The sequence below is a fragment of the Lepidochelys olivacea genome (assembly GCF_965140295.1).
Source record: "Lepidochelys olivacea isolate rLepOli2 genome assembly, chromosome: 1".
NCBI classification, from domain to species: Eukaryota; Metazoa; Chordata; order Testudines; family Cheloniidae; genus Lepidochelys; species Lepidochelys olivacea.
Window position 1 is genome coordinate 303,127,847 of NC_140411.1, and position 27,026 is coordinate 303,154,872.

At 39.7% G+C, this 27,026-nt stretch overlaps 1 protein-coding gene across 6 annotated transcripts in view; it reads right to left on the reverse strand.

Moving 5' to 3' along the window:
* The window catches only part of IMMP2L (inner mitochondrial membrane peptidase subunit 2), an 844,357-nt gene that overhangs the window by 787,764 nt on the left and 29,567 nt on the right, over positions 1 to 27,026 (reverse strand). For 5 of the 6 annotated variants that reach the window (XM_084646927.1, XM_084646926.1, XM_084646923.1 and 2 more), the window contains exons 2-3: positions 19,537 to 19,674; positions 6,707 to 6,810 (exon numbers count right to left, since the gene is read on the reverse strand). In XM_084646927.1, the coding sequence (XP_084503053.1) occupies positions 6,707 to 6,810; positions 19,537 to 19,671 (239 nt within the window). In that variant the 5' untranslated portion in view covers positions 19,672 to 19,674. Of the gene's footprint in view, positions 1 to 6,706; positions 6,811 to 19,536; positions 19,675 to 26,313; positions 26,402 to 27,026 lie in introns of all 6 variants that reach the window. The other variant, XM_084646924.1, reaches the window with a different exon arrangement.

The following is a 27,026-nucleotide window of genomic DNA, read 5'->3' on the forward strand; positions in this document are numbered from 1 at the left end:
TATATATTTTAGTGTTCTTTCCACTTCAATTTCAGTCTTTTAGAAGGTTTAATTTCAAACCTTTAGAAGGACCTTAGCAATCAATATGGATGACTTCATGCTGTAACTATAGGAAGTTTCATTTTTCACTTTAGATAGCGTTCCTGAAAATTGCTTAACTGGAATCCAAGTGTGCACACATTGTTTTTTTTTTAAGATTTCATTTGCATGCCTAGGTGTATAATCTGCTTCATTAGTCGTAAGTCACTGTAAAATGAGCAGTTTTTAAGTGTGTAAATTAAGCACAACATTTTGAATGTTAAGTTAGTTTCTACATTCAGCATTTGGAATCAGAGCAATACTATTTCCACTACTAAACTGAGTCAAACTGTCCCAGCCATTAGTGAACTGATTGTAGTAGTACAAGAAGCTGTGACAGAGAGAGCTATATTAAAATATGTTATATGTCTGCTGTTTTTAAAGTTTGAATTAAAAAAGTATAATGTCAAGTTTACTCATCCCAAAATTTGACCTACCCTTTTTTTTCTTGCCATGCCCGTATAAAACTAATTCCAAGTGTGCGCACTGGAGAAGGCTCCAAAGCAAATGTTCCAACCATATTTTTCCACAATAAATTAAAAATACCAGTAACTCTGGAAGAGAGGAGTGGAAATTTCATTCCCAGTCACCACAGATTGTCAACAAACACATGTAAAGTAAATGTTAGTGTTATAAATCATTCCTTGGCAATGTCTTTTTAAATAAAAATATTACACAAGATATCCCCAAACCTACACTAGGCATCATGGCAAAATAGGCTCCAATTCTGCAGTACACTATGTGTGAGTGGAGCCTATTAATTTCAGTGGTGCTCCACACAGGTTGAGAGTTCTACCCGCACAGAGGTCACCATGATACCTATTGCAGGATCAGGGACTATTTTACCATTAATATGACCTCTCTTTTTTAATTGTGTACACCTCAATGAAGTTCTTGGATTCTAACCACTGAAGATAACCTAGATGCATTTAAAAAAAAAAAAAAGAAAACAAAGCTTTATATTTTTAGATACAGGCTACCCAACATAAATATGTAAGGAAAGCACCATGGCAGAAAGCCACATGTATCACACACACTCAATTAATTTACTTCATATTGGTACTTCAGATTCATTTAATTACCAGAAAAAAAATCTGTCATTAGACCTTATTCATTTTAAATTACAGCCTAGTAATTCAGTAATGTCCAAGTTAAGGGCCAAATTTTAGTGATGGTTGAATTCATTTTGAACCGACTCAAACATGGTTTTGAAAATTTGGCTCACCTTATATAGGATTTATGCTCTGCTTAGATGAGATTGAGGGGGGAAAGGCATTTTTTATGTTTTAACATATGCACTGCAGAAAAAGATCTTTGCCTCTAGCAGTCTGAATTACCTCATAGACACCTTTAATAAAAACTTGCAGAAAAGCCTCAAAGGGTTTAAAAATCAGAAAAAGTTATAATTCTCTTAGCTGGACAATTATAGAGTGGTGATTGAATCAGGACCCTTTTGGAATGCTTAAAACAGTAATAAGTTTTTAAATTAAAGCTTTAATAAATAGGAATTAACAATAGTTTAAATTTAGAAAATCCAAAATGGCTGACCAAAATTTTAGATACGGGGATGATGTAGTGGAGGAGTCCATTTCTAAGAGACACAGGGAGCCATTACCTATGATGTAATAATTTCACTTCCTGTGACACAATGGTAAATTCCACTTCCTGTGGGGAATGACTCTGCAAAATCCCATAGGAGTACATAGAAGCCCCAGAGGAATGCGTAGGGATGATGCAATAGGGGAACAGTGTTGCATCATTTCCAGATGATGTAATAGAGATACAATAGTGCATCACTTCCGATGGGGAATATTTCAGCAAAATCCCATAGGAATGTATAGGAGCCCATAGGAATATATGAAACTTCCCATTACGTGTAGGTACATGTGACTGGGCAGGGCCAAATTCACATATGCTAATCTCTGAAAGCTGATTGGTCACTCAGGCTCAGCCAATCAGTATACAAGAGCGACAGCCAAAAGGCTAAATTTGTAGTGGGATTGGGACCTTCAGGAAGAACAAGAAGCTGTGAGATACCTACAAGGAAGAAGCCACCTCAGAAGCAGCAGCAGTAGAACTCTGCAAAGAAGCAGCTGCTTGTAAAGGAGCAATAAAAGCAGCAGCAGCAGCAATCATGGAATTCCAAGGTTGTCCTGGACAACAGCTGTTCCAGCTACCTAGCCAGCAGGAGGCCACCGCAGCAGCAGCAGCCAAGCGGGCTTCATATCTGCCACCAGAAACCAATGTTCACCTCAGTGGCAGCTCCTCACCTCAGAAATAGCCAGCAGCTTGCAGGGAGGAAGCCACTGGCTGGAGCAGACAGCACTCTGTTACTGACAGAACAGAAGGACCATTTAATAGATGAATAAGAGGGACACAAAGGGAAGGAGTGTAAGTCTAATCTTCCATTTTACCTTTTTATTCCTAGAATGTGTGGATTTTGTCTGTAAATAAAGCTGGTTCTTTGTGGTCTGAGTGAGATCTTCCCCTACCCATCTAGTAACCGCCTGGCTAGTGCTTACTGGATGATTAGTGTTAAGTGCTTAACTGTTAAATTGTCTAATGTTTAATTATTAAAGGTTAAATATTGAATATATGGTTAATGATAAATGTTAAATAATTATTGTTATACGCTATAGAGTGTTAAGTATATGGTTATATCACGGGGGTCTCAAACTTCATTGCACTGTGACGCCCTTCTGACAAAAAATTGTCTATTGTAGTCTGTATTGCAATTGAAATATTTTTATTACAAGTATTTGCACTGTAAAAATGATAAACAAAATAAATAGTATTTTACAATTCACCTCATACAAGTACTGTAGTACAAACTTTTGTCATGAAAGTGCAACTTACAAATGTAATTTTTTTTTTGTTATATAACTGCTCTCAAAAACAAAACAATGTAAAACTTCAGAGCCTACAAATCCACTCAGTCCTACTTCTTGTTCAGCCAAATCACTAAGACAAACAAGTTTGCTTACATTTATAGGAGATAATGCTGCCCTCTTCTTAATTACAATGTCACCAGAAAGTGAGAACAGGCATTTGCATGGCACTTTTGTAGCCAGTATTGCTAGGTACTTACATGCCAAAAATGTTGAACATTCTTATGCCCCTTCATGCTTCGGCCACCATTCCATGTTGATGACACTTGTTAAAAAATAATGCATTAAATTTGTGACTGAACTCCTTGGGGGGAAATTGTATGTCCCCTGCTCTGTTTTAGCCACAAATTCTGCCATGTATTTCATGTTATAGCAGTCTCGCATGTTGACCCAGCACATGTTGTTCATTTTAAGAACACTTTCACTGAAGATCTGACAGAACACAAAGAAGGTACCAATGTGCGATTTCTAAAGATAGCAACAGCACTTGACCCAAGGTTTAAGAATCTGAAGTGTCTTCCAAAATCTGAGAGAGACAAGGTGTGGAGAATTTAAGACTTTAAGAAGTCTTAAAAGACCATCACTTCAATGCAGAAACTACAGAACCTGAACCACCAACAGAAAATCAACCTTCTGCTGGTGGCATCCAACTCAGATAATGAAAATGAACATGCATTGGGCCACACTGCTTTGGCTTGTTATCAAGCAGAACCCATCATCAGCATGGATGTATGTCCCCTGGGACGGTTGAAGCATGAAGGGACAAATGAATCTTTAGCACATCTGGCATGTTAATATCTTGCGACACCGGCTACAACAGTGCCATGAGAATGCCTGTTCTCACTTTCAGGTGACATTGTAAACTAGAAGTGGCCACCATTATCTCCTGCAAATGTAAACAAACCTGTTTGTCTGAGTAATTGGCTGACCAAGAAGTAGGACTGAGTGGACTTGCAGGGTCTAAATTTTACATTGTTTTATTTTTGAATGCAGGTTTTTTTGTATATAATTCTACATTTGAAAGTTCAGCTTTCATGATAAAGAGATTACACTACAGTACTTGTATTAGATTAATTAGATTAATACTGGTTTTTTTACAGTGCAAATACTTGTACTCAAAAATAAAGTGAGCACTGTACACTTTGTATTCTGTGTTGTAATTGAAATCAATATATTTGAAAATGTAGAAAATATCCAAAAATATTTAAATAAATGGTATTCTATTATTAACAGTTCGATTACTTTTTAATCGCTTGACAGCCCTAATATATATAACACAGGTTGCACATCCATCTATAAGCATGGATTAAAACTAAAAAGGAAACTATGAAATCACATTAGGTTTTACAAGCCTCCATACTACACAAACTTCATCTCTACTACCAAATTCTTCCATCAGTAACTCACAGTTACTCATCCACATTGAAGACAGGAGAGCAACACCCAGAGCCAGAATCTGGCCCTGTATGTCAATTTATATTTTTAAGGACTGATGCCACTGTATAATGCATCTCATCTACAACCAGTGACTATGTATCATGTGGGTGTACATGCAGTTGCTGATTCTGTAAACTGTGTAGCGACACATACCTGTAATCTCGGAATCCAAAGGAGTCCTCTAACAAGCAGTATAGCGATGCCCATATCAAACACTCAATGCAAGAATAAGCTAGTAAAATTACACACACAAAGCATATGTAGTGACCACTGAATCATATAACTGTAGGTGGGGAATCAAGGTGAGTAGGATAAAGAAATTAACCCATTTACTCAATAAAAGAGACTCATGTACCAGAAGTTAATTCTCTAGAATTAATAAACATGTGCCTGCACAATTTCGTTTCACCTGGATACTACATCATACAAGGCTCACCACATCATATTGTTATACTCAGACTTTAAAATGAATAATGATATATTGGCATAAGTCACAAAATTTGGATCTAAACTTCTCCAACGTTTGGAAGGAAGTAGGGAGAGGCCAGCGTCCTAGTTTAACTCAATTTCTAATGAACCCATATAATAAGATTCTCTAAATTAAGTAATGACATATGAAGCCTTTCATAGTTCTACATAAAAAAATATACTGAATCTTCTTAAATTTCACCTCTTTGTTTTCCTCATAGTGACTTTTGAGCATACTATTCTGTGCCTTCTGTACACTTCCCAAGGAAAAAAAAAAAAACTCAGTACAGCTGCATGGCTACTATGTGACCTCTTCCACATGGGTGGATATTCTTTCCACCACCAACTAACTGAGGGAACAACCCTGTCAAACAGAAGACAAAAGAGTAATGAGGACACAACTGTATAACCCAGCGTGTAAAAGGCTGGTAACAAGAACGTTTCGAAAACAGGGCATCTGTGTGACAAAATGAAAGTAATCCATGCAGATGGATCAGACTTTAGAAGGGAACCTTTAAAATCATAATGACTGCGTAACATTGTTATTCCACTTTGTGCCTGGTTAAACTCACTGACCTTCTATTCAGTCCAATAATTACTAACCAGATACACTACTGTATTTAAAGTAACCTCTAAGATGTGACTTGGGCAGAAGTACGTATACACATGTAGAATCTGCTTCCACACAGTCAGTCAATAAACTGGCCTTAATTTGGAGGCCCTCCATAAAATGTAAGGTGTCTCAAATATGAATAATATACTACTTTAGTCAAAGCATTTAGAAAAATCTGTCAGAAAATGCAGCAGCCCATTCAAGAACCAGAAAAATAAATCCAAAATAATCCTACAAAAGAACAGCGTGCCTTAGAGTAGATTTTTTTATATTTGCTTAAACAATTGGTAGTAAAATTTAGATATTAATTGCCACCTCAGTAGACAGATAGCCATAACAATGTGGTCCATTAAAACAGATGTAAACCTAAGGAATCTAAGGAAATTAGCTTTAGAAGACAAGTTCAGTTGAAGTCTATATACTGTGCATTTTACTTATAAAACTAAACACCTTAAGCTTAAGCCATCCAAGCATATACTATGAGAATGTATTATATCATTGCGTCAGTGATACACACTTTGACATTCCATTTCTATATTACATTAAGACTGAAATGGAATTTTTGTCCTCTAATGGTCTTGAATATTTTCAACAGAGAAACAGTGCCACCTTTTGGCTTGATACATAAGCCTCCATGTTCTAATTCATAAGCCGTTTTTTATAAAGTTGTACTTTAAAGAGAAGTCTGGTTTTTGTGATCTTACTTAAACTTAAATGTGGTAGTTAGACTTTTCCAAAAAAAAGTTACTGTGATATGTGATAAACAGTAAGAAAACAGAAGGTTTTTCCTCCTGAATTAAATATCCATAAAGCAACATGACTTAAAAAAATACTCTCTTCATATACTCCATTAATCCATGTATTTTTTTTACCTACTGTATTCCAGATCTATAATCATCATTGAACTGATCACTCTACTTGATTAGAAATCTGAAATACCTTACCGCACGTCTTTTTCTTGGCAGTTCTTCTAAACATCTATATAATACCACACAGTACTTCACATTTTTCTCCTTTCAAGCAAATAATGAACCCTTTGAAGATTTCTTGTATGGTGAAAATTTACAATAATAATGCATTTGTTGCTCATATGATCAATCTTCTCTATAGCGTTATTGCCAACATGCAAAAATACAGCGTGGCATTACAGATAAAACCTATTACAATGCTGATGGTTCAAGATGTGCATAAATATGAATTGAATGTATTTGAAATTACTTACACTAATGACACAATGTCTCCACGTTGCACTTCATAATTCCTAATACTCCAATGGTTTAAAAGCACCACATCAGATACCTGTCTTTCCCCTGGATTCAAGGAAGGCTAAGGAAAGAGGAAAACAGTTTTAGGTTAAAAGTAAGAAATTCAACATTTCTCCTAAAACGCCTCCTCTCCAGCTTCCTTCCCATTTCCTGGGAGGTCCCAATCCTGATCCCATTAAAGCTAATGAAATTTTTTGGGCCATTGGTTTTATGGGACCAGAATCTGAATCACTGGTGAGAAGAGTATGTTCAGTGGAACTTACTTATATTAGGTGCTGATATAGTTAAATGCCATATATTTATAGTAAAGTACAATGTACATCTTGCAATACAGCACAATATGCAAATTGTAATTCAACTGCAATTCCATACTCTTATTAGGATACAACAGGAATCAAAAAGAAAAGAAGTAATTTATTTGAGCATAAGCTTTCGTGAGCTACAGCTCACTTCATCGGATGCATCCGATGAAGTGAGCTGTAGCTCACGAAAGCTTATGCTCAAATAAATTGGTTAGTCTCTAAGATGCCACAAGTACTCCTTTTCTTTTTGCGAAACAGACTAACACGGCTGTTACTCTGAAACAGGAATTAAGAATGCTTTGCACTACAACTTCTCATGAAGAGTGACACCATTTTTAGAAGAGCCATTCCACCATAGTGTGTATCAAGTATCACTCATGTTGTCCCTGAAATATGTAATGGAGGTCATCTGCTAGCATGCCTTTTTGCTTGACAGATTTAGAGTTTGTGAATGTACTCAGTCAGGTTGGCATCAGTCCAACCAAATACCTGCCTCTTGAGAGAGCTTTGAGACTGCTAACCTCTTCTTCAAGGACATAATAGACAGTCGCCAACAGAGCTGGTCGAAAAAATGGCATTTCCATCACGTGGAAAATTTTGAAAAAAATCTTTTGTCCTGAATCAGAAGTTAAAAAAAAAAAATTTTTTTTAAAGGCACAGGACAACCAAAATGTAATTTTTCAGCTTCGTCCCAGCTGCTCTGGGAAGCAGGGAGCACCCAGGCTGGCAGGAAACAAGGCTAGTCCGCCTACCTGGTTTCCACTGAAAGTTTTGACAATCATTATGCTACAGCAGAATGTCTTGATTCTACCAAATCAGCATTTTCCAATGGAAGTGTTCCATCAGAAAATATTCAATGAGCTCCAGGTGTCATGTTACAGTGCTAACTGACATGTATCTTGATCTGTGGCAGAAAAGACTTTAGACTTCACCTTACAGTTCTCTGTTCTTTGACATTTATGTGGAGCATTCCACCAACAATGAGCTATTAGCTTCTGGGGCTCTCCAGCTCACATTGGATATATCTATGATGATCACAACAAATGGGCACAGTGCATTGAAATGAAGTCCTCACAACACATTGTCTTAGAGCTCTCATCAATCTGTCATCACTCAGTGTAGCCTCAGTTTACTTATATTCACAATAATTATTTACAAATTATGTTGCTAAATCTAAAGACTACCTAGAATTTCTGACAAAGAATTCAGCTTCACTAAAGTAATTGTAATGATTCACTATTTTCTCACCCGCCTCTCCTTGACTCTGTTTTCTATTTATAAAGCTGCTTAAAATCAAATGCCATTTTTATTCATTATAAACAGAGTTTCCTCATTCCTCTTTTATTTCCTACCCAGACAGAGGCAGACAAAAATTTATTTCAAATAGGACTTGTGTGATATTAGCTTATGGACATAAGACAAAAATGGATCCACCAAGGTTTTAAAGCAGCTATAAGTGACATTAACAAGAATGAAGATCATGCATAGACATCAGCATCAGAACAAGGTATAAAACATTTATTTATGATACATTATTTTAGTCGGGTACTAATTACTAAAGATAGTTTCCTTTTTATCTGCAGGTTTAAACTCACAGGGTCAAATTTCCACTGGTGTAAATTGGCAAAACTCCAATGCAGGTCAATGGAATTTGATCTATAATGTTTAGAAATGGCAGGTATAATCATAGTTATTTCACAAAAACTATATGTACAGTAAGCACCAGTTAAGGGAAATCAGCTTATTACAACTATATTTCAGTGGACATCAGAATTTTTTTAATGTTATTTCCTACTTATAATACTTTCCATTTTTGCAGCATCTTTCATCAAAGGCTAATATCTACATTTGCATAGCACTTTACTTTGCAAATGATTCACAAACTATATTCAGGCCACTGAAATGCAACCAACTCTGGACTGGACGGTAGCATCCTGCATGATAGTGAGAAGAAAGGATATTGGAGCAATGACAAAAGCACAAACCCCTAATCTAATTGAAAGTGCCATAGAATCTCTGAAGTCTATGTAGAATGCACAGACCCTATTTTTTATTTGTAGGGCCCTTTTATTAGAGGGGCCTCTGAACTTTATTGGGAGTGTTCCAGCTGGGAAGATCCTGTGTGCTGCAATCTAGCCTTAGAGATTACAACTCCCATGATGCCTTAGGCAAAGGCTGAGAGACTTTCTCTTCCAGGGAGTGCGGGGAGAGGAGGCAGTGGGCTCCATTTTGGGGTGGGGGGAGAAAGGAGCCAGACTGCTGGTGTGGCGCTCTGTCACAAATTCATAGATATTTAGGTCAGAAGGGACCATTATGATCATCCAGTCTGACCTCCTGCACAACGCAGGCCACAGAATTTCACCCACCACTCCTGCAAAAAACCTCACACCTATAGCTGTGCTACTGAAGTCCTTAAATCATAGTTTAAAGACTTCAAGGAGCAGAGAATCCTCCAGCAAGTGACCCGTGCCCCATGCTACAGAGGAAGGCGAAAAACCTCTAGGGCCTCTTCCAATCTGCCCTGGAGGAAAATTCCTTCCCGACCCCAAATATGGCGATCAGCTAAACCCTGAGCATATGGGCAAGATTCACCAGCCAGATACTACAGAAAATTCTTTCCTGGGTAACTCGGATCCAACCCCATCTAATATCCGATCACAGGCCATTGGGCCTATTTACCATGAATATTTAATTACCAAAACCATGTTATCTCATCTACCATCTCCTCCATAAACTTATCGAGTTTAATCTTAAAGCCAGATAGATCTTTTGCCCCCACTACTTCCTTTGGAAGGTTATTCCAAAACTTCACTCCTCTGATGGTTAGAAACCTTTGTCTAATTTCTAGTCTAAATTTCCTGGTGGCCAGTTTATATCCATTTTTTCTTGTGTCCACATTGGTACTGAGCTTAAATAATTCCTCTCCCTCTCCAGTATTTATCCCTCTGATATATTTATAGAGAGCAATCATATCTCCCCTCAACCTTCTTTTAGTTAGGCTAAACAAGCCAAGCTCCTTGAGTCTCCTTTCATAAGACAAGTTTTCCATTCCTTGGATTATCCTAGTAGCCCTTCTCTGTACCTGTTCCAGTTTGAATTCATCCTTCTTAAACATGGGAGACCAGAACTGCACACAGTATTCCAAGTGAGGTCTCACCAGTGCCTTGTACAACGGTACTAAAACCTCCTTATCCCTACTGGAAATACCTCTCCTGATGCACCCCAAGACCGCATTGGCTTTTTTCACGGCCATATCACATTGGCAGCTCATAGTCATCCTATGATCAACCAATACTCCAAGGTCCTTTTCCTCCTCCGTTACTTCTAATTGATGCGTCCCTAGCTTATAACTAAAATTCTTGTTATTAATCCCTAAATGCATAACCTTACACTTCTCACTATTAAATTTCATCCCATTACTATTACTCCAGTTTACAAGGTCATCCAGATCCTCCTGTAGGATACCCCTGTCCTTCTCTAAATTGGCAATACCTCCCAGCTTTGTATCATCCGCAAACTTTATTAGCACACTCCCACTTTTTGTGCCAAGATTAAATAAGATTGGTCCCAAAACCAATCCTTGAGGAACTCCACTGGTAACCTCCCTCCAGCCTGACAGTTCACCTTTCAGTAGGACCCGTTGTAGTCTCCCCTTTAACCAATTCCTTATCCACCTTTCAATTTTCCTATTGATCCCCATCTTATCCAATATAACTAATAATTGCCCATGTGGCACGGTATCAAATGCCTTACTAATATCTAGGTAAATTAGATCCACTGCGTTTCCTTTGTCTAAAAAATCTGTTACTTTCTCAAAGAAGGAGATCAGGTTGGTTTGGCACAATCTACCTTTTGTAAAACCATGTTGTATTTTGTCCCATTTACCATTGACTTCAATGTCCTTAAATACCTTCTCCTTCAAAATTTTTTCCAAGACCTTGCATACTACAGATGTCAAACTAACAGGCCTATAATTACCCGGATCACGTTTTTTCCCTTTCTTAAAAATAGGAACTATGTTAGCAATTCTCCAATCATACGTTATAACCCCTGATTCATTAAAAATTCTTGCTAATGGGCTTGCAATTTCATGTGCCAATTCTTTTAATATTCTTGGATGAAGATTATCTGGGCCCCCCAATTTAGTCCCATTAAGCTGTTTCAGTTTCGCTTCTACCTCAGATATTGTAATATCTACCTCCATATCCTCATACCCATTTGTCATGCTACCATTATCCCTAAGATCCTCTTTAGTCTTACTAAAGACTGAGGCAAAGTATTTGTTTAGATATTGGGCCATGCCTAGATTATCCTCGACCTCCACTCCATCATCAGTGTTTAGCAGTCCCACTTCTTCTTTCTTTGTTTTCTTCTTATTTATATGACTGTAGAACCTTTTACTATTGGTTTTAATTCCCTTTGCAAGGTCCAACTCTACTTGACTTTTAGTCGGTCTCACTTTATCCCTACATGTTCTGACCTCAATAAGGTAGCTTTCCTTGCTGATCCCTCCCTTCTTCCACTCCCTGTAGGCTTTCTGCTTTTTCTTAATCACCTCTCTGAGATGGCTTGCTCATCCAGCTTGGTCTACAACTCCTGCTTATGAATTTTTTCCCCTTTCTTGGGATGCAGGCTTCCGATAGCTTCTGCAGCTTTGATTTAAAATAATCCCAGGCCTCCTCTGCCTTTAGATCCATAAATTCTTCAGTCCAATCCACTTCCCTAACTAATTTCCTTAATTTTTGAAAGTTAGCCCTTTTGAAATCAAAATCCCTAGCTGCAGATTTATTTTTGTTAATCCTTCCATTCAGTTTGAATGGAATTAGCTCATGATCACTTGAGCCAAGATTATCCCCTACAACCATTTCTTCTATGAGGTCCTCACTACTCACCAAAACCAAATCTAAAATGGCATCCCCTCTAGTCGGTTCAGCAATTACTTGATGAAGGAATCCATCAGCTATCGCATCTAGGAAAAGCTGAGCCCTATTATTATTACTAGCACTCGTCCTCCAGTCTATATCTGGGAAGTTAAAGTCTCCCATGATCACACAGTTTCTATTAGTATTTACTTTATTAAAAACATTAAAAAGGGCTCTATCCATATCCAAATTAGATCCTGGCGGTCTATAGCACATCCAAGCACTATCCCAGGGGAGGCTCTAATAGTTTTCTTCCCCAATTTAATTTTTGCCCAGACGGACTCAGTCATATCCATTTCATCGCTTCTTATTTCTTTACATTCTACCTCATCATTGATATACAATGCTACTCCACCACCTTTACCTTTATTTCGGTCTTTTCTAAACAGCACATACCCTTCAATAGCTGTAGTCCAGTGATGACTACTATTCCACCATGTTTCTGTTATCCCTATAATATCTGGTTTCACTTCCTGCACCAGTAGCTCTAGTTCCTCCATTTTGTTACCTAGGCTCCTCGCATTAATGTACGAACATCTTAATTTTTGCTGTTTGGCCTCACTCACATTCTGTACCCTATTAGACACGGTCATTTTACTGCCAGTATAACCTATTAGACTGGTATCTACACTGCCCTTCCTCCTACCAACGGCTGTAACCTCTCTTACTTCGTTTTCTTTCCTCTCAATGCTAAAATCCGGCGTGGAGATTACCTGGACATCTCCCAACCATCTCCCTCAAATTCCTAGTTTAAAGCTCTCTTAATCAGTTGTGCCAGCCTCCATCCAAGAAGTCTACTTCCTTCCCTACTCAGATGAAGTCCATCCCGAGAGAACTGTCCTCTGTCCATGAATGCCTCCCAGTGGCCATACATCCCAAAGCCCTCCTTATAGCACCACTGCCTAAGCCATCTGTTGATAGTCATAATCTTGTCATATCTGTCCATACCAGGAGCTGCTGCAGAAATCCTGCTGGGGCTTTGATCGAGCAAGGAGCTTCAGAGATGGTTTGTGGCTTCACTGGAGCCAGGGGAAAGACTATTGCTGTGCCTGGAGCTGACTGAGGTGAGCCTGCCATGAAGGAGCTGTGAGTAACCCCTACTCATGTTTGGGAAAGTACTTGCAAGGGAAGGGGCACAGCAGAGAGACTGAGTCTGAAAAGAGGCAGAGTGATCTTCCTATCAGACCAGGACCAAGAGCTGCTGACAGTTGGTGGGGCCAACTCCAATCTTCAGAGGGGCTGTGCAGCTTGTTGCCTTGGCTGGGATGATACACAGAACCAACAGAGTGCTGTCTCCAGCTTCAGATCTTCAAGCATGTCCACGCAAGCGTCTAGGACTCTGAAATCCCAGGGAGCTCTACTCCGGGGTGGGGTAAATGGTGACAGTGTAAATGCCAGTTAGATAAGTTTCATTTATTACTCTACACTATATTATTTGATTTTATTCAACTGTCCCCTGTGGATTTAAATTAGTAGTGGCATTTAATCTCAGTCAGTTAAGAAACTCTGTTTCTTTAAGTAGTTAAGTAAAGGTATGTTAACTCTAATATTAGTATATTGGATGTATATTATTTGTAATTGGTATTTTTGACTTAGACCCATGCCACAGATTATTGTTATTAATATTACAAGAATAGGTTTATTCCTGAAGGTTCCCAAGGCACGCCATTGAGTGTGTACAGGGGCCAGCCAGGTGGAGGCACTACCAATTTTAAATTCCTTTAGGAGTAAAGGGACTGCAGTAGAGGGGTGGACAGAGGATTCCCACCTATCCAACATCACCACTGGGATACTCAGGATCTCCTTTAATATCAACAACATCAGGTGCCCAGGCACACAGGTTAGCATTGCCTGTTCCCAAGTAACCCAGGGAGGAAAGCGGTGGGGAGGGCTACATAAAGTTTCATCTAAAAGACTCCCACAAGTGCACTGTCTGGTACTCAACTTATCTACCTAAGGGCTTGTCTATATGGAGACTTAGTGCACAGAAAGCCAGGTTGTAAATATACAGCACACTAGCCTAAATGTGCACTAACTCACTGTGTGGACCCTGCTGCCATGCACTAAAAGTTCCATAGTGTGCTTTGACATACCGCTGTTTGAAACATTCACACCCTAGCTTGCTGCACACTAAGACTATGTCTAAACTAGAGAGCTTACAATTGCCAGAAGCTGGGAATGGGCAACAGGATGGATCACTTGATGAATACCTGTCCAGTTCATTCCTTCCGGGGCACTTGGCATTGGCCACTGTCAGAAGACAGGATACTGGGCTATACGGACCTTTGGTCTGACCCAGCACGGCCGTTCTTATGGCACAGCTGTACCGATGCAGCTGCGCCGCTGTAAAATCTCTTGTGTAACTGCTCTATGCCGACGGGAGGGAGCTCTCCTGTCAACATAATTAAACCACCCCCAACGAGCAGCAGTATTTACGTCGGTGGGAGACGCGTCACTTATGTCACTCGGGGGGAAGGGGGAGTCCCACCCCTGAGTGACATATACTTTGCCAACATAAATGGTCAGCATGTAGACATAGCCTAAATCTTTGTGTGAAGAAACCCAATAAGGGTGGAGGGTGGGTTCGATGCAGTTGGAATTTGAGCCTCTGGCTCCAAGAGTAGATGCATTTCACACTTTATGCTTACACAGCTTTCAAAATACGAAGTCAGCATTCATCAAAACTCACAACCCCTGGTCCCTGTGAGATAAGTGAGTATTATCTTCATTTTAAAGATGGAGATTTTAAGGCATGGAAAAGTAAGCTGATCTACCCAAGGACAAACAGCAAGTCAGTGACACACAAGTTACAGCCTGGCAGTTGCCTCCCAGCCTTCTGTTCTAATGAGCAGTGACATTATACACACTCTTATATTTTAAATAGATGTTGCTATATTAATATCATTGTATTCCACAGCATTCTAAAACTTACACCAAGTTTGTGAAAATTATACTGTTTTTAAAAATGTATTGCTGACATGGTTTGTTTGGAGGCAGAGGCTTGGTACCCAATTCATTAATAGCTATGTTTTAATATTACATCCAAGGGACCCAATGAAATTTATAACAAGCTTTGCTACCCCACAACAGCATCTTGATATAATGAAATGACATCTTACTGAGGCATATAGAAACAGTTCTTTAGGAGAAGAAGGCATGAAGAAGGGAGGAGAACCTGAAGGAGAAGACCCTCATTTCACGTTAACCATTACAGTATCCCGCAAACAATAATAAATCTTCTAGCAAACAGTATAAATTGTGACATCTTTCATGAACACTAACACCATATATAAAATTGTGTTTACAGGTAACTTAAACTCCAAGTTCAAAAAAAAAAATCCACAAACACACCTAACGCTATTTCTGAAAGAGGGTTAACAAATGGACCCATAAATGCTGTTATTTTTAAGGAAACAAAATCCAAGAATGTTGCATACATAGCTCTAGTCTGAAACCTCTCTAGTTTGTTCAAGCTCCTGGCTTAATAGCTCAGTATAAATGGAACACCTAGGTCCTAATTTAGGACAAGGGTGCAGAAGTCACACAGCACTTTGACTCTCCAATTACTAACCAATCTAATACTAAAAGCATGTAAATTGAGGTCCCAGTCATATGATGGGAGCCTTACAGGTCACAAGCTTCTGTAAGTAAAAGGGAAGCAATACATCCTTTAACAATAAATAATAATTAACTTGATATTTGTTATGCTGCTGGTGGACACCAGAAGGTCAAGGCTTATTTTCTTATAGCTTGAAGAAGAGGAGAAATATTCAAAGCAGCATATAGTCACAGTAATCCTAATATTACAATAATAATGTAAGGAGAAATTGCCATAGAATAAGTAATTACAACAGGTACACTGCATAATGGATTATAATATTCAAAAATATTTGCTAGTGTAGAGTTTACAGTGGCAGGTGTACTTTGTCTGAGGTTATTGATCATCAGACTGAATTCCTAGTTTAGCACACTCAATTGTTTGTCGCTGAACTTGGAAATAAAATCACAATCTAACATTTCAAAGCAGCTAATTTGGATATATGAATTCTTACATTCATTAACCATCAGGGGGTTCCTTTTTCCACAGGATTAGGATAAACATGATCAATCCACTGAAGTATAAAGAAACTTTAATGTATCAGACAAACAGAAAGCATTGTAACTCAACAGGAGAAGCCATGAACAGATATAGACTGAAAAGGAAGGTTCATTTATATAGGACAGTAACCCTATAAAACATCCGATGAAGTGAGCTGTAGCTCACGAAAGCTTATGCTCAAATAAATTGGTTAGTCTCTAAGGTGCCACAAATACTCTTTTCTTTTTGCAAATACAGACTAACATGACTGTTGCTCTGAAACCTATAAAATAAGTATATAGTCAACATTACACGAAAAACTGCAAGATCCGTAACAGTAAATTACTAAATTTTCACACCAGCTGTTTCTGTGTCACATCTATTCAATGCTGTAAATCAACACAAATCCATTTGAAGTTCAGTATTACTAACAAGATGTTAAATGAGCACATAACTCTGACCATCTAAGAAACAAGCCCTCAACTAGAGGTTTAAAGAAAAGGACATTTAAAAAGAAAAAAAAGTCAGATGATGAAGCAGTAAAGTGTGGTCAAAAAAAAAAAAAACACACTGAATGGTGCATTACTTTACAGATTAGTGATAAATACCCATAAAGAGGTGACTGAGCGGAAGAAAGGTTCCAATAGGTAGTTCTCAACATTGTGAAAATGTGAAATCAACATGAAACAATGAAATTCGTGAAGTCTGCCGAAATGATTGAGAATATCTGTTTTCTTGAGGACCTCCACGCAGTCTATTTGCCAGAGTATCAAAAGAGTTACAATCTTTAGTGATTATGAAGCAACATTACACACATTCCGGGTTCAAAATAAAAACAAAAATCAGAAAATCTGAAAAGAGAAAGCCCTATTCCTTGCTTCTTGACATAACTTTTAATTTCAAACTCAGCAGGAACCAGAATGATGAGTGCAAAAAGCCAGGAGTCTAAGCGGTCTAGTACAAATCAAATCTTGGAAATCATACAGTGAGAGCTTTTGATTCTATTGGTAAATAAGGCTACACACTGACTAAATTTCACATTCCCTTCTATCTTATAGCTTTCAAATGCATTCAACATAAATCACTTTCTGGAGTGCTGGATAAAGAAATGGCATTCTAAAGCAGTGACTTGTAGTTTTCCTTTCTCAAGCTCTGCAGTATGAGAGAGAGATACATTTCTTTAAAATAACACACCTGCTAAAAGATTGGTCTTGTTTGGATCTAATAAACCTTCACATCAAAATAACTGAATGTTTTATTACAATGTTTAAAATTAGTTAAGGTTTGTAGTGTTCTGAAAAACGTCATGACATAAGAATGTGAGATATGTTATATAGCATAGAAGTATAACTTTGTTTTGAACTATGTTTTTTGTGTTATTCAAACTTATCTTATACAAAAGATCATGTGGACTCGCTTTTAACACTCATCCCTCCAAATTAGCAGTAAACCAGTATTCCAGCTTGGTGCTAGAATGTATTGTATTGTTGGAGATAATGCCTTTCAGGAGATGTAAATCTGAGGTGCTGACTCAATGGGCTAAAAAATTAACATACATTTTTCAGCTATTGGACAAAAGTAGAGCTGGCAAAACTTGAACTCGTTTAGTGGGAAATGTCAACATTTTGAAATTTGGTAAACCAAATATTTTTGAAGTTTCCTATAAAATGGAAATACCATGAAATTTTTGTTTGAGAAACATCAACACATGGTGTTTTAAAAGTAAAATCTGCTCTCCAAGACCTAGGTCTCTTCTCCTATGTTCCGGGGTCCCATAGTCCTGTTTCTGGAGTCTGTATTCAAGCACATTTCTTTTCCCTCATTCAGGAGTCCCACAGCCCTCCTTCTGGGACCTATGTGCTAATTTCAGGCCCCTTGCAGCCTTAGCCAGCTTCTCCCAGCTGGCCCATTTGCAACTCAGTCCTTTCCCTCTTGGGCTGGGCCAAGTCAGCAGGCTGTCCCCTGCCAGCATCTCTCGTTATGATAGAAGAGGAAGAATATATAATGCTCTCTTTCCCAGAGCTTATCCTGTTGGCTGGGAGAGAGGGAAGGCCTTGCCCCACACTACACTACAAGGCTCCTGGTCCCTAAAAGAAACAATAGCCTGAGTTTTCCCCAAGACCACTTCCTCTCTCCCAACACCTGTCTCTGCTCTTCCTGAGATCTTCATCTACTCCAGAAGTCCAGAAACTTTAATGGAACAGAAGTTGATGCATCCCTAGTCGCTATTATCCTTAAAGAAGAAAGAGAAGACAATCCCCTTGCTACACGAAGGTAATTTTCACTGGGGGACAGGCGATTGCACTGTCAGAAGAAGATAGGTACTGCAGCTACACACACTGGAATATGGTCATCAGAATGCAATGAAGCAACGGACAAAGAGAGTCACTCTGACAGAATTGCAAAATTGAAACAGCATCCATTTGAAAAGTCCCAACAACACAGTAAGGGGAAGCAGCGGTGGTTTTCAGTAGCAACAATTTTTTCTTTCCTTTTAAATGTCCCTTTACACCGCAAAAAATATCAGAATATTCATGTGCTTTAGTACACCAGTTTATATATCACGAGCATACACTATAACCCCACTAGACTATCACTTTCCCAATAAATAAAATAAGTGTTAGCACAATTTCAAGCCATCTATTTTCCAGCTTAACAATATAAGAACAGCCATACAGGGTATTAAACCAATGGTCCATCTTGCCCAGTATTCTGTCTTCCGACAGCGGCCAATACCAGGCGCTTCAGAGGGAACGAACAGAACAATCGTCAAGTGTTCCATCCCCTGTTGTCCATTACCAGCTTCTGGTGGTCAGAGGTTAGGGACACCCAAGGCATGGTGTTGCATCACTGACCATGTTGGCAATGCTAACCATTGATGGACCTATCCTCCATGAATTTATCTAATTCTTTTTTGAACCCCATTGTAGTTTTGGCCTTAACAACATTCCCCGGCAACTAGTTCCACAGGTTCCTTATTGAAATGATACCTGTACACAGTCATGAGTAATAATAGGTCTGGTAATAGTTGTTTTTTCTTTTAAAATTAAAATGCATAGTGTTTTAAATAGAACATTTCATAAACAAACTCCTCCTCCACAGACCCCAAATTCTACACTGAAATTTTTACTACTGTAAAATGAGCATGTCTGGATTTGCCAAAATTTTAGCAAGATCTATTGTTGAAAAAATACCTTTTTGCTTTCCTTGGAATTATAGTATTCTGTGAAGTTTTACTCCCAAGAGCCTTTTCTTGCCATACTACAGAGTACCCGTGTGACATATTAGAAAGCAGACCACTCCATGACGTAAGGCCCTGTCCATACATTTCATTTTACTACACAATATCAGGAAGGCGGGGAGAGAGAGAATCCTTCTCAGCTGCACCCTCCACCTTTAAAACTGGGTTATCAGTTATTTAAAATTGAGACACAGGCCTTGCTAAAAACATGGATTTAATTTAACAGTAAATAAAGCTTTGTTACCTGCATTGATGCTCCTTCCACTCTTGCTACACAGGCCACTCTATCTAGAAAAGTCACTGTCACAGGAACAGCAACAAAGAAGCCTTTAAAAAAGGCTTTAATGTATCTCCTCCCCAAGCCTTGAGCCTGTGCCATAATCTGAAAAGATGAAGGAAGAAAACAGAAACGCTGTAAAAACAAGTCTGAAATAATAGCAGGGTTTTTCATCATAATCAAGCAATGAACTCTTATTGATCAATGAACTATAATTTGTCAGTGCTCCTCAGCATCTGCTATGAAAAGATGAATGTATACAACAGAAGAAAAAGTCAGAAACGTGCAGTGATTAAAACAGAGGTTATGTATCTGCTGATATAGACAAAAGGAGTTTGATGTATGGCATTCTCTCATTAACTTTTTATCTATTTTAACCATTTTATGTGGATTTTACTTTTAGAAGTAAGTTTGATAATAATGAGTAATAGTCAAGCCATTTGCTTAATGTAACTGTTAGCAGTAAGAAAAGGAGTACTTGTGGCACCTTAGAGACTAACCAATTTATTTGAGCATAAGCTTTCGTGAGCTACAGCTCACTTCATCAGATACATTCAGTGTAGCTCACGAAAGCTTATGCTCAAATAAATTTGTTAGTCTCTAAGGTGCCACAAGTACTCCTTTTCTTTTTGCGAATACAGACGAACACGGCTGCTACTCTGAAACTGGTTAACAGCAATATAGCCAGATAAAACCCAGTTATGTATCTGTAGCAAAAACTTATCGACTATAAGGAAACAATAAATTGGAGCATAATGAATCAGAGTATAATGTCAGTGTTTCCAAATATTTTTTCCCTGCCATTGGAGATTATGAAATCTATGGCTAAGAAGAGAAAGAGTTAGATTATGCATATGAAAGATGTAATTCATTTTGTAACACAGGACATAAAAGTTCATCCCAACGTCGTACAGTAACACATACACAAAGTGTGTAGCAAACACCACTGCAATTGTTTCAGACACCAGCCCAATGTAATTAGTCATATAAGTCACGTGGACATACAGCACTGCTGTAACTCCTTGATTTATTGCCAAAACATTAATAAGTTAAAAGCAGAGTGTAAGATTGGACAACTCAGTAGGCTGGTGATGAAATAGACTTTTCAATTCTAAAGTCACCACTTCATATCCAAGTCTCCTGTCTTGATTCCTGAAACTTTATCCTCTTTCATCCTTGTAACATCCCATCACCCACCACTCCACACAAAACACAGCTGCTAAGTGCATCTTCCTTGCCTGGTATTTTAACGACATCACCTCACTCTTTGAATCCATATACTGACTACACTTGTCCACCATATTAAATTCAGGCTTCCTGTCTTAAACTGTCACAGTGTGAAAGACCCTGCTTGTGCAAACTCCAAAAAAGTCAGAACTTGATTTTATAAACTTATTTTTCCAGAAAGCAAGCCTCATTCTCAAAGGTATGTCATTAGCCCTTAATGGGGACTGGCTACCTCAGGGCATTGCTAAAAGCAACACAGATTTTCCCTTGTCAATCATCCAGTTTGAATTTCTGTTTCCATCTAATAGATAGTTGGTAGATTTTATATGAGAGGAATTTGGTGAGTCCCAGTTCCCACTCCCATATCACAAACTCATCACCATGCTTTGCAGTACCAGTAAGCGCTTCAGAGAGGCACTGTCTCTTACTATGTGTTTGTATGGTGCCCAATCTCCGTTTGGTTCTGAAGTGAGAGATTCTGCACTTAAGGCCAAAATCATTTTATTTATTATAAATTTGCAAGAGTTGGCAACACTGTGTGTGTGTGTGTGTGTGTGTGAAAATTACACACACAGGAGGTGGATGGGGGAGTTCAAAAAATCAGGAAACAGACCAAAAACATAAATTTAATTTTTAAAAAATATCTAACTTTGAGTCACTTGTAATTTTGAGGATGCTTGATTCATGATTTTGGGCTTGGGATTAATACATTTGTGTCATGTACAAAACCAAGCAATATGTCAGCATTTACAGAAGAGCAATTCATATATTAAATACAACTGATGGCCTCAGTCCAGTTGCTAATTTACATGTGTCCATATCTCTCTCACACAGATCACCAGCACAATCAGCACATTTTTTTTTTTGATGCTCTCACAGATGAGAAACAAATGACTGGATGAATATGACTGAAATACCCCTCCATCCCTAAAAGTGTTCCCTGAAACCCAGTGTTGAAGCACACTGGGGGAGCAAAGTGAAGATATTTATACCTGTGTTTTGCCCATTTCTCTGGTTAAATCAAGTTTACCTTCAGCACTTTCAGTATACCATATTTCTAGAACAGTAGTTCCCAAACTTGTTCCGTCACTTGTGCAAAGAAAGCCCCTGGCGGGCCAGGCCGGTTTGTTTACCTGCCGTGTCGGCAGGTTCGGCCGATCGTGGCTCCCAGTGGCCGCGGTTTGCTGCTCCAGGCCAATGGGAGCTGCTGGAAGCGGCGGCCAGTACGTCCCTCGGCCCATGCCGCTTCCAGCAGCTCCCACTGGCCTGGAGCAGCGAACCGCAGCCACTGGGAGCCACAATCGGCCAAACCTGCGGATGCGGCAGGCAAACAAACCGGTCCGGCCCACCAGGGGCTTTCCCTGCACAAGCGGCGGAACAAGTTTGGAAACCACTGTTCTAGAGCACTAAAAGCTACTTTTTAAGAAGCATTTTAACTCACTGAACTCTCAAAACATAAGATTTATTCTCCTCGCCATGTGTGCAACTCTGCTAACTTTAATAGGAGTTATTTGTGCATAGTTAGGAGAATAGACTGGGCCCTCCTCTGAAGTCTAGAGTCATCCAGTATGACTATGTGGAATGAACAAAGTATTTTTGGAGGAAAATATTGTAGTTCTTTTAATAATTTGGTTCAATCTTCTTAACTACAGAATTTTTAAAGGTTTCAGAGAAACAGCCGTGTTAGTCTGTATTCACAAAAAGAAAAGGAGTACTTGTGGCACCTTAGAGACTAACAACTTTATTTGAGCATAAGCTTTCGTGAGCTACAGCTAAAGTTGTTAGTCTCCAAGGTGCCACAAGTACTCCTAGAATTTTTAAAGTTACATATTATAATTTCTTATTGTTCACTCCTTGTCAGAAACACAGTTGTGCTACACAGACTATTTGTCTTGTAAGACAGTCAAAGTATATTTAATTAAATAATATTACAAATTGCATTTCTGTCCCAGACATGGAAGAGTAGCTTCATAAAGTATTAAACTTGTGTAACAAGAGCCAGCTCTGCAAAATAAATAAGCACGTTTTTCACTTGCTTGGGCGCCAGGTTTGTATAATTTTTGGTGGTGCCTAGAACGCATCCAAGTCTCCCGCACACCTGCCTTGTAAGCCGATATTTTTTTTATTAAATAATGTAAAAATGGACTGGAAACAGTAAGCGTTTAACAGTTTCCCTACATTGCACAATGTGGGGGAGTGTGGGGGGCATAAGGGCTCTGGCTGGGGGTGAGGGTTCTGGGATGGGGGGTTGGGTGTGGGAGGGGTCTAGGGCAGAGGGTGCGGGGTTGAGGGCTGCAGAGTGGGGCCGGGGATGAGGGGTTCAGGGTGCAAGACTGGTGAAGGGTCAGGGCCCAGGGGGAGGGCTGCCATCATGTCACATGTGCCTCCTCCCTCCGCAGACCACAGCAGCGGCAGCCACCTCAGCCTGCCCCGCTCCCTTTTAGCCAGAGTGGTGCTGGTGGGCACAGCATGAAAGGAGCCAGCCAGCAAGGGAAAACTGCGCGGGGAACAGCAGCCAGCCGCTGCCCAGGGACGAACCAAGGGAGGTGAGCGGAGGCAGTGGGCAGAGCTGAGGGAGAGGCCCAGCCCCAAACATTGGTGGAGCCAGGCCCCCATGCTCTGAATATTGGTGGAGCACGGGCACCACAGGCCCATGTAACTCACTGCCTATGTTCACTTGAATTCTTTACAGATTTCAATATTTTATCAATGATAAGATCTTTCACCCAAAAGACTGAAATATCTTTTCTATCATTCTTGACGTTAGCCTTCCATGAGATTTAAAACTCTTCTCCAAATGATTTTCCTCATGTGGATCTTTATCACCATCTGTGATACTTGGTGATAAGAGAGGCATAACTGATGTACAGATTTAATATGTCTACCTCCATGATTCAGTGACTTTTCTCCCTGTACATTAGAGTTCATTAACTCATTTTCTCTGAAATCATTCTCAATTTGCTTCATTTACTTTTGCAAAGTATCTGAAACAGGTTGTGAAGCACAAAGTTAAAAACTTACTGATCCTAAACAAATTTAACAAATACTGTATTTCCATCTTATTGTTTTAGAACAAACCATTGGCTGAATCAGCTGAAACTCACTCCTAGAACTATTCCATACAAAATACAGCCTCTGAGATCACCTTCCTTGCCCATCAAACCAACCATGTCATACCACCCTCTTTCATCAGTCCCCTCACTGGCTCCCCCTTCTCCACTGCATCACTTTCTGGGCCCTGCATAATTCTACACCTCCCTATATCCAGTCTTGGCTCTTATGTCCCTTCCCGCCCACTCCACTCCTCCAGCGGTGTCAGCCCTAGTACCCTGTTTGTGCACTTCCCGCACCACCAGCTCCACCAATTCCTATGCACGGATGACCCTCTGTAAGCTGCTCTGCCAGACTACTACCCTCTCCTTGTTTAAATCCATCTTGAAGATACACTTCTGTGATACCTACAAGAAACTATCCAAATACATTAAAAAAAAAACTTCTTTAATCCATCAACATATGCATTAGCCTTCACCAACTACATAATATTATTGGTGTTTCCCCTGTCCTTCCTACACAAGCCCACCCTAATGTCTTGTTACCCACTTGTTGCTTCATGCCTAATACTAGTTTGTAAGCTTTTTTGGCCTATGACCATGTCTTATCTGTGTTTTAAAGCACCTCACACACTCTTGGTTACGTGAGATAATTAATAACCAGCATGACTAAAGGACTTAAGAGCAAAACTAAACGTTAAGACAAAATATTGCATTCCCAATGTATATCACAGTCGCTATCTAATTACTTTGGGGGTGGGAGGAATAAATATTTTTGTCAGTCACTGACTAAGCTTCAGGGATTTGATGCGAGATGTAAGTGCTTTAAGAATGTACTGTATGTTACCATGCGTACATGTGACTCATGGAAAAACAGCAGCCACCACCAGAAGCTGAGCTCAATACAAGTAACAGGATTCCAAAGTCCCCTGGCTCCAGTGACAGTTGTTCTGCAACGTCTCCAGCACTTTCCTTCTTTCGCTACCCAGCTTAAGATGCCTGCAGAAGTCAAAAGCCTCAGGTTTCTCCTCGCTCCGGTAGAGCATGCAACCCTCCTGGCTCCCTACTGAGCTTCCTTGAATCACCTGCCTCCTGCCCCCAGTACAAGATATGCTTCCCTTTTTTGCATTTGTTTTGTTTAACATTATCAGGAGCTGAAGTGGACCTAAATAGAGTATACATCAGATCCATGATTCCTGCTGACATAGTAAGGCTCACAATGCATTCACTGGCATTTAGAAGTTTTGCAGGGAGGCAAAGCTGGGAAAGGAAGCAGGAGTCAAGATTCAGAACTTAAGGAGCAAAGTGAGGCCAGAAAATTGGGTTATCTAATTCATGAAAGCAAAGGAGCCTGGGGAAACATGGAGATAGTCAAGACAAATTCCTAGTTTAGAATTTAAAGATGTATTGTTCGAAGGCTGTTACTAACCCGTTATCACATTTTAAAACTCTAATGTGGATAAGGCAGTGCAGACTTTAACACACATTAAAGTTGTTGAGTTGCAGACTATGCTGCCACTAGCATTTATCTTGTCCAACTAATACATTAAAATACAACTTACTAGTGTTTTAAAATGTGGATACATTTTTCATCCCAATTTAGACAAGCCCATTGTCTCTAGACATACCCCTAAACTCTATTGGGTTCCTTGCTCCCTAAATCACACCATAAAGCATAATTTCCCCACCACAATAGTGCCTTACAAGCTTAGGAGTCCTGCAGGGCACTCTGCTCACTTCCTCCCAGTACATGCCAAACATACTATGACTCAAGAACCTTAAAGCTAAGTAGAAAGAGGATGCAGAAGGGTTACACAGTGGTGGACAACCTGCAGCCCGCAGGCAGCCCGTCAGGGTAATCCACTGGCAGGCCGCAATTTGCCGTTCCTAGCCAATGGGAGCTGCAGGCAGCCATGACTGTGGACGGTCAATATAAACAAACCAACTTGTAGCCCGCCAGAGGATTACCCTGATGGGCTCCGTGCACCCCACGGGCCACAGGTTGCCCACCACTGGGTTACAGAAATGTCCTGAGTCTGGTAAGTACATTCTAGCTCACAAAAAGCATGTCATCTGATCTCTTAAATGAAAATTGGTGTCACACTGGTCATCAATATCATTGAGAAACACATATATTGATGCTGCATAAGGAGTTATGCATATACGCTGAAAATATGTTGTTAAAGTTTGTGTCTGGGGGTTGGTCATCAGTAAAGGTGAAAAACAGATTTTCTGTCAGACAAGAGATGCGTATCCATCTATCTGTTTACATGTAAATTGAGTCACCTTGTTCACAACAGGTCTCTTATCACTTGTCTGAACTGAATGAAAACAAGAAGACTGTGAGAACTTCAGAAAGAAACTAACAAGAAAAATGGTGGAAGGAGAGAACCATATCTTGAGGTGCACATTAAAGGTTTGCTCTTCTATATTTGGAAGACAAAGATGACATCCCAGTATCCCTCACCCAGGAAGTAAATGGACAGCAAATTTTCTTCATGAAAGTGTGATCTCAACCAGGCTTCACTGGAAATGCTGATACTCCCGGAGGAATTCTGCACCAAAAAAATTTAAAGTTCTGCATCTTTTATTTGTCAAAACAACACTATATAACCATACCCGTTTCAATTATTTGGGTAATTTATTTCAAAATATCTGTGAGCAAGTCCATAACAATACAATACAAAAAAGATTCCCCTACGTGCACAGGTATAAAGAAACCCCTACGACAACCCAGTTCCTGTTTCTCTATTATGCTTTTGCTGGGCACCTCCGTCTTGGTGTATCATTTGTCAGCTGGGCACATCTTGGAGGAAAACTCTGCCGCTTCAGGCTCTGACCCCCACACCCCTCTTTCCCCACCCTCCCCCCGAGCCCAGCAACAGGGCACCCTCACCAGCCCAAACACTCACACTCCCTGCTCTCAGAACCCCCCCAGTCCAAACACCCACACCTCTTATCCCCAGAGCCTAGCCGCAGGGTGCCACTCCAGCCCAGACAACCACACTCCCCTACCCTTCAGAGCCCAGGGATCAAGAGAGAAAAAGTCCGATGCTGGGTCCCGGGCTTGTATGGAGTTTGCTGCATGCCTCCTCCTTCCTTCAGGATGTGCTGAGAACTGCAGCTGCCCAGAACCCTCCAGCTCCCCCTCTCACTCCCCTTTGGCAGTGTCCTATATTT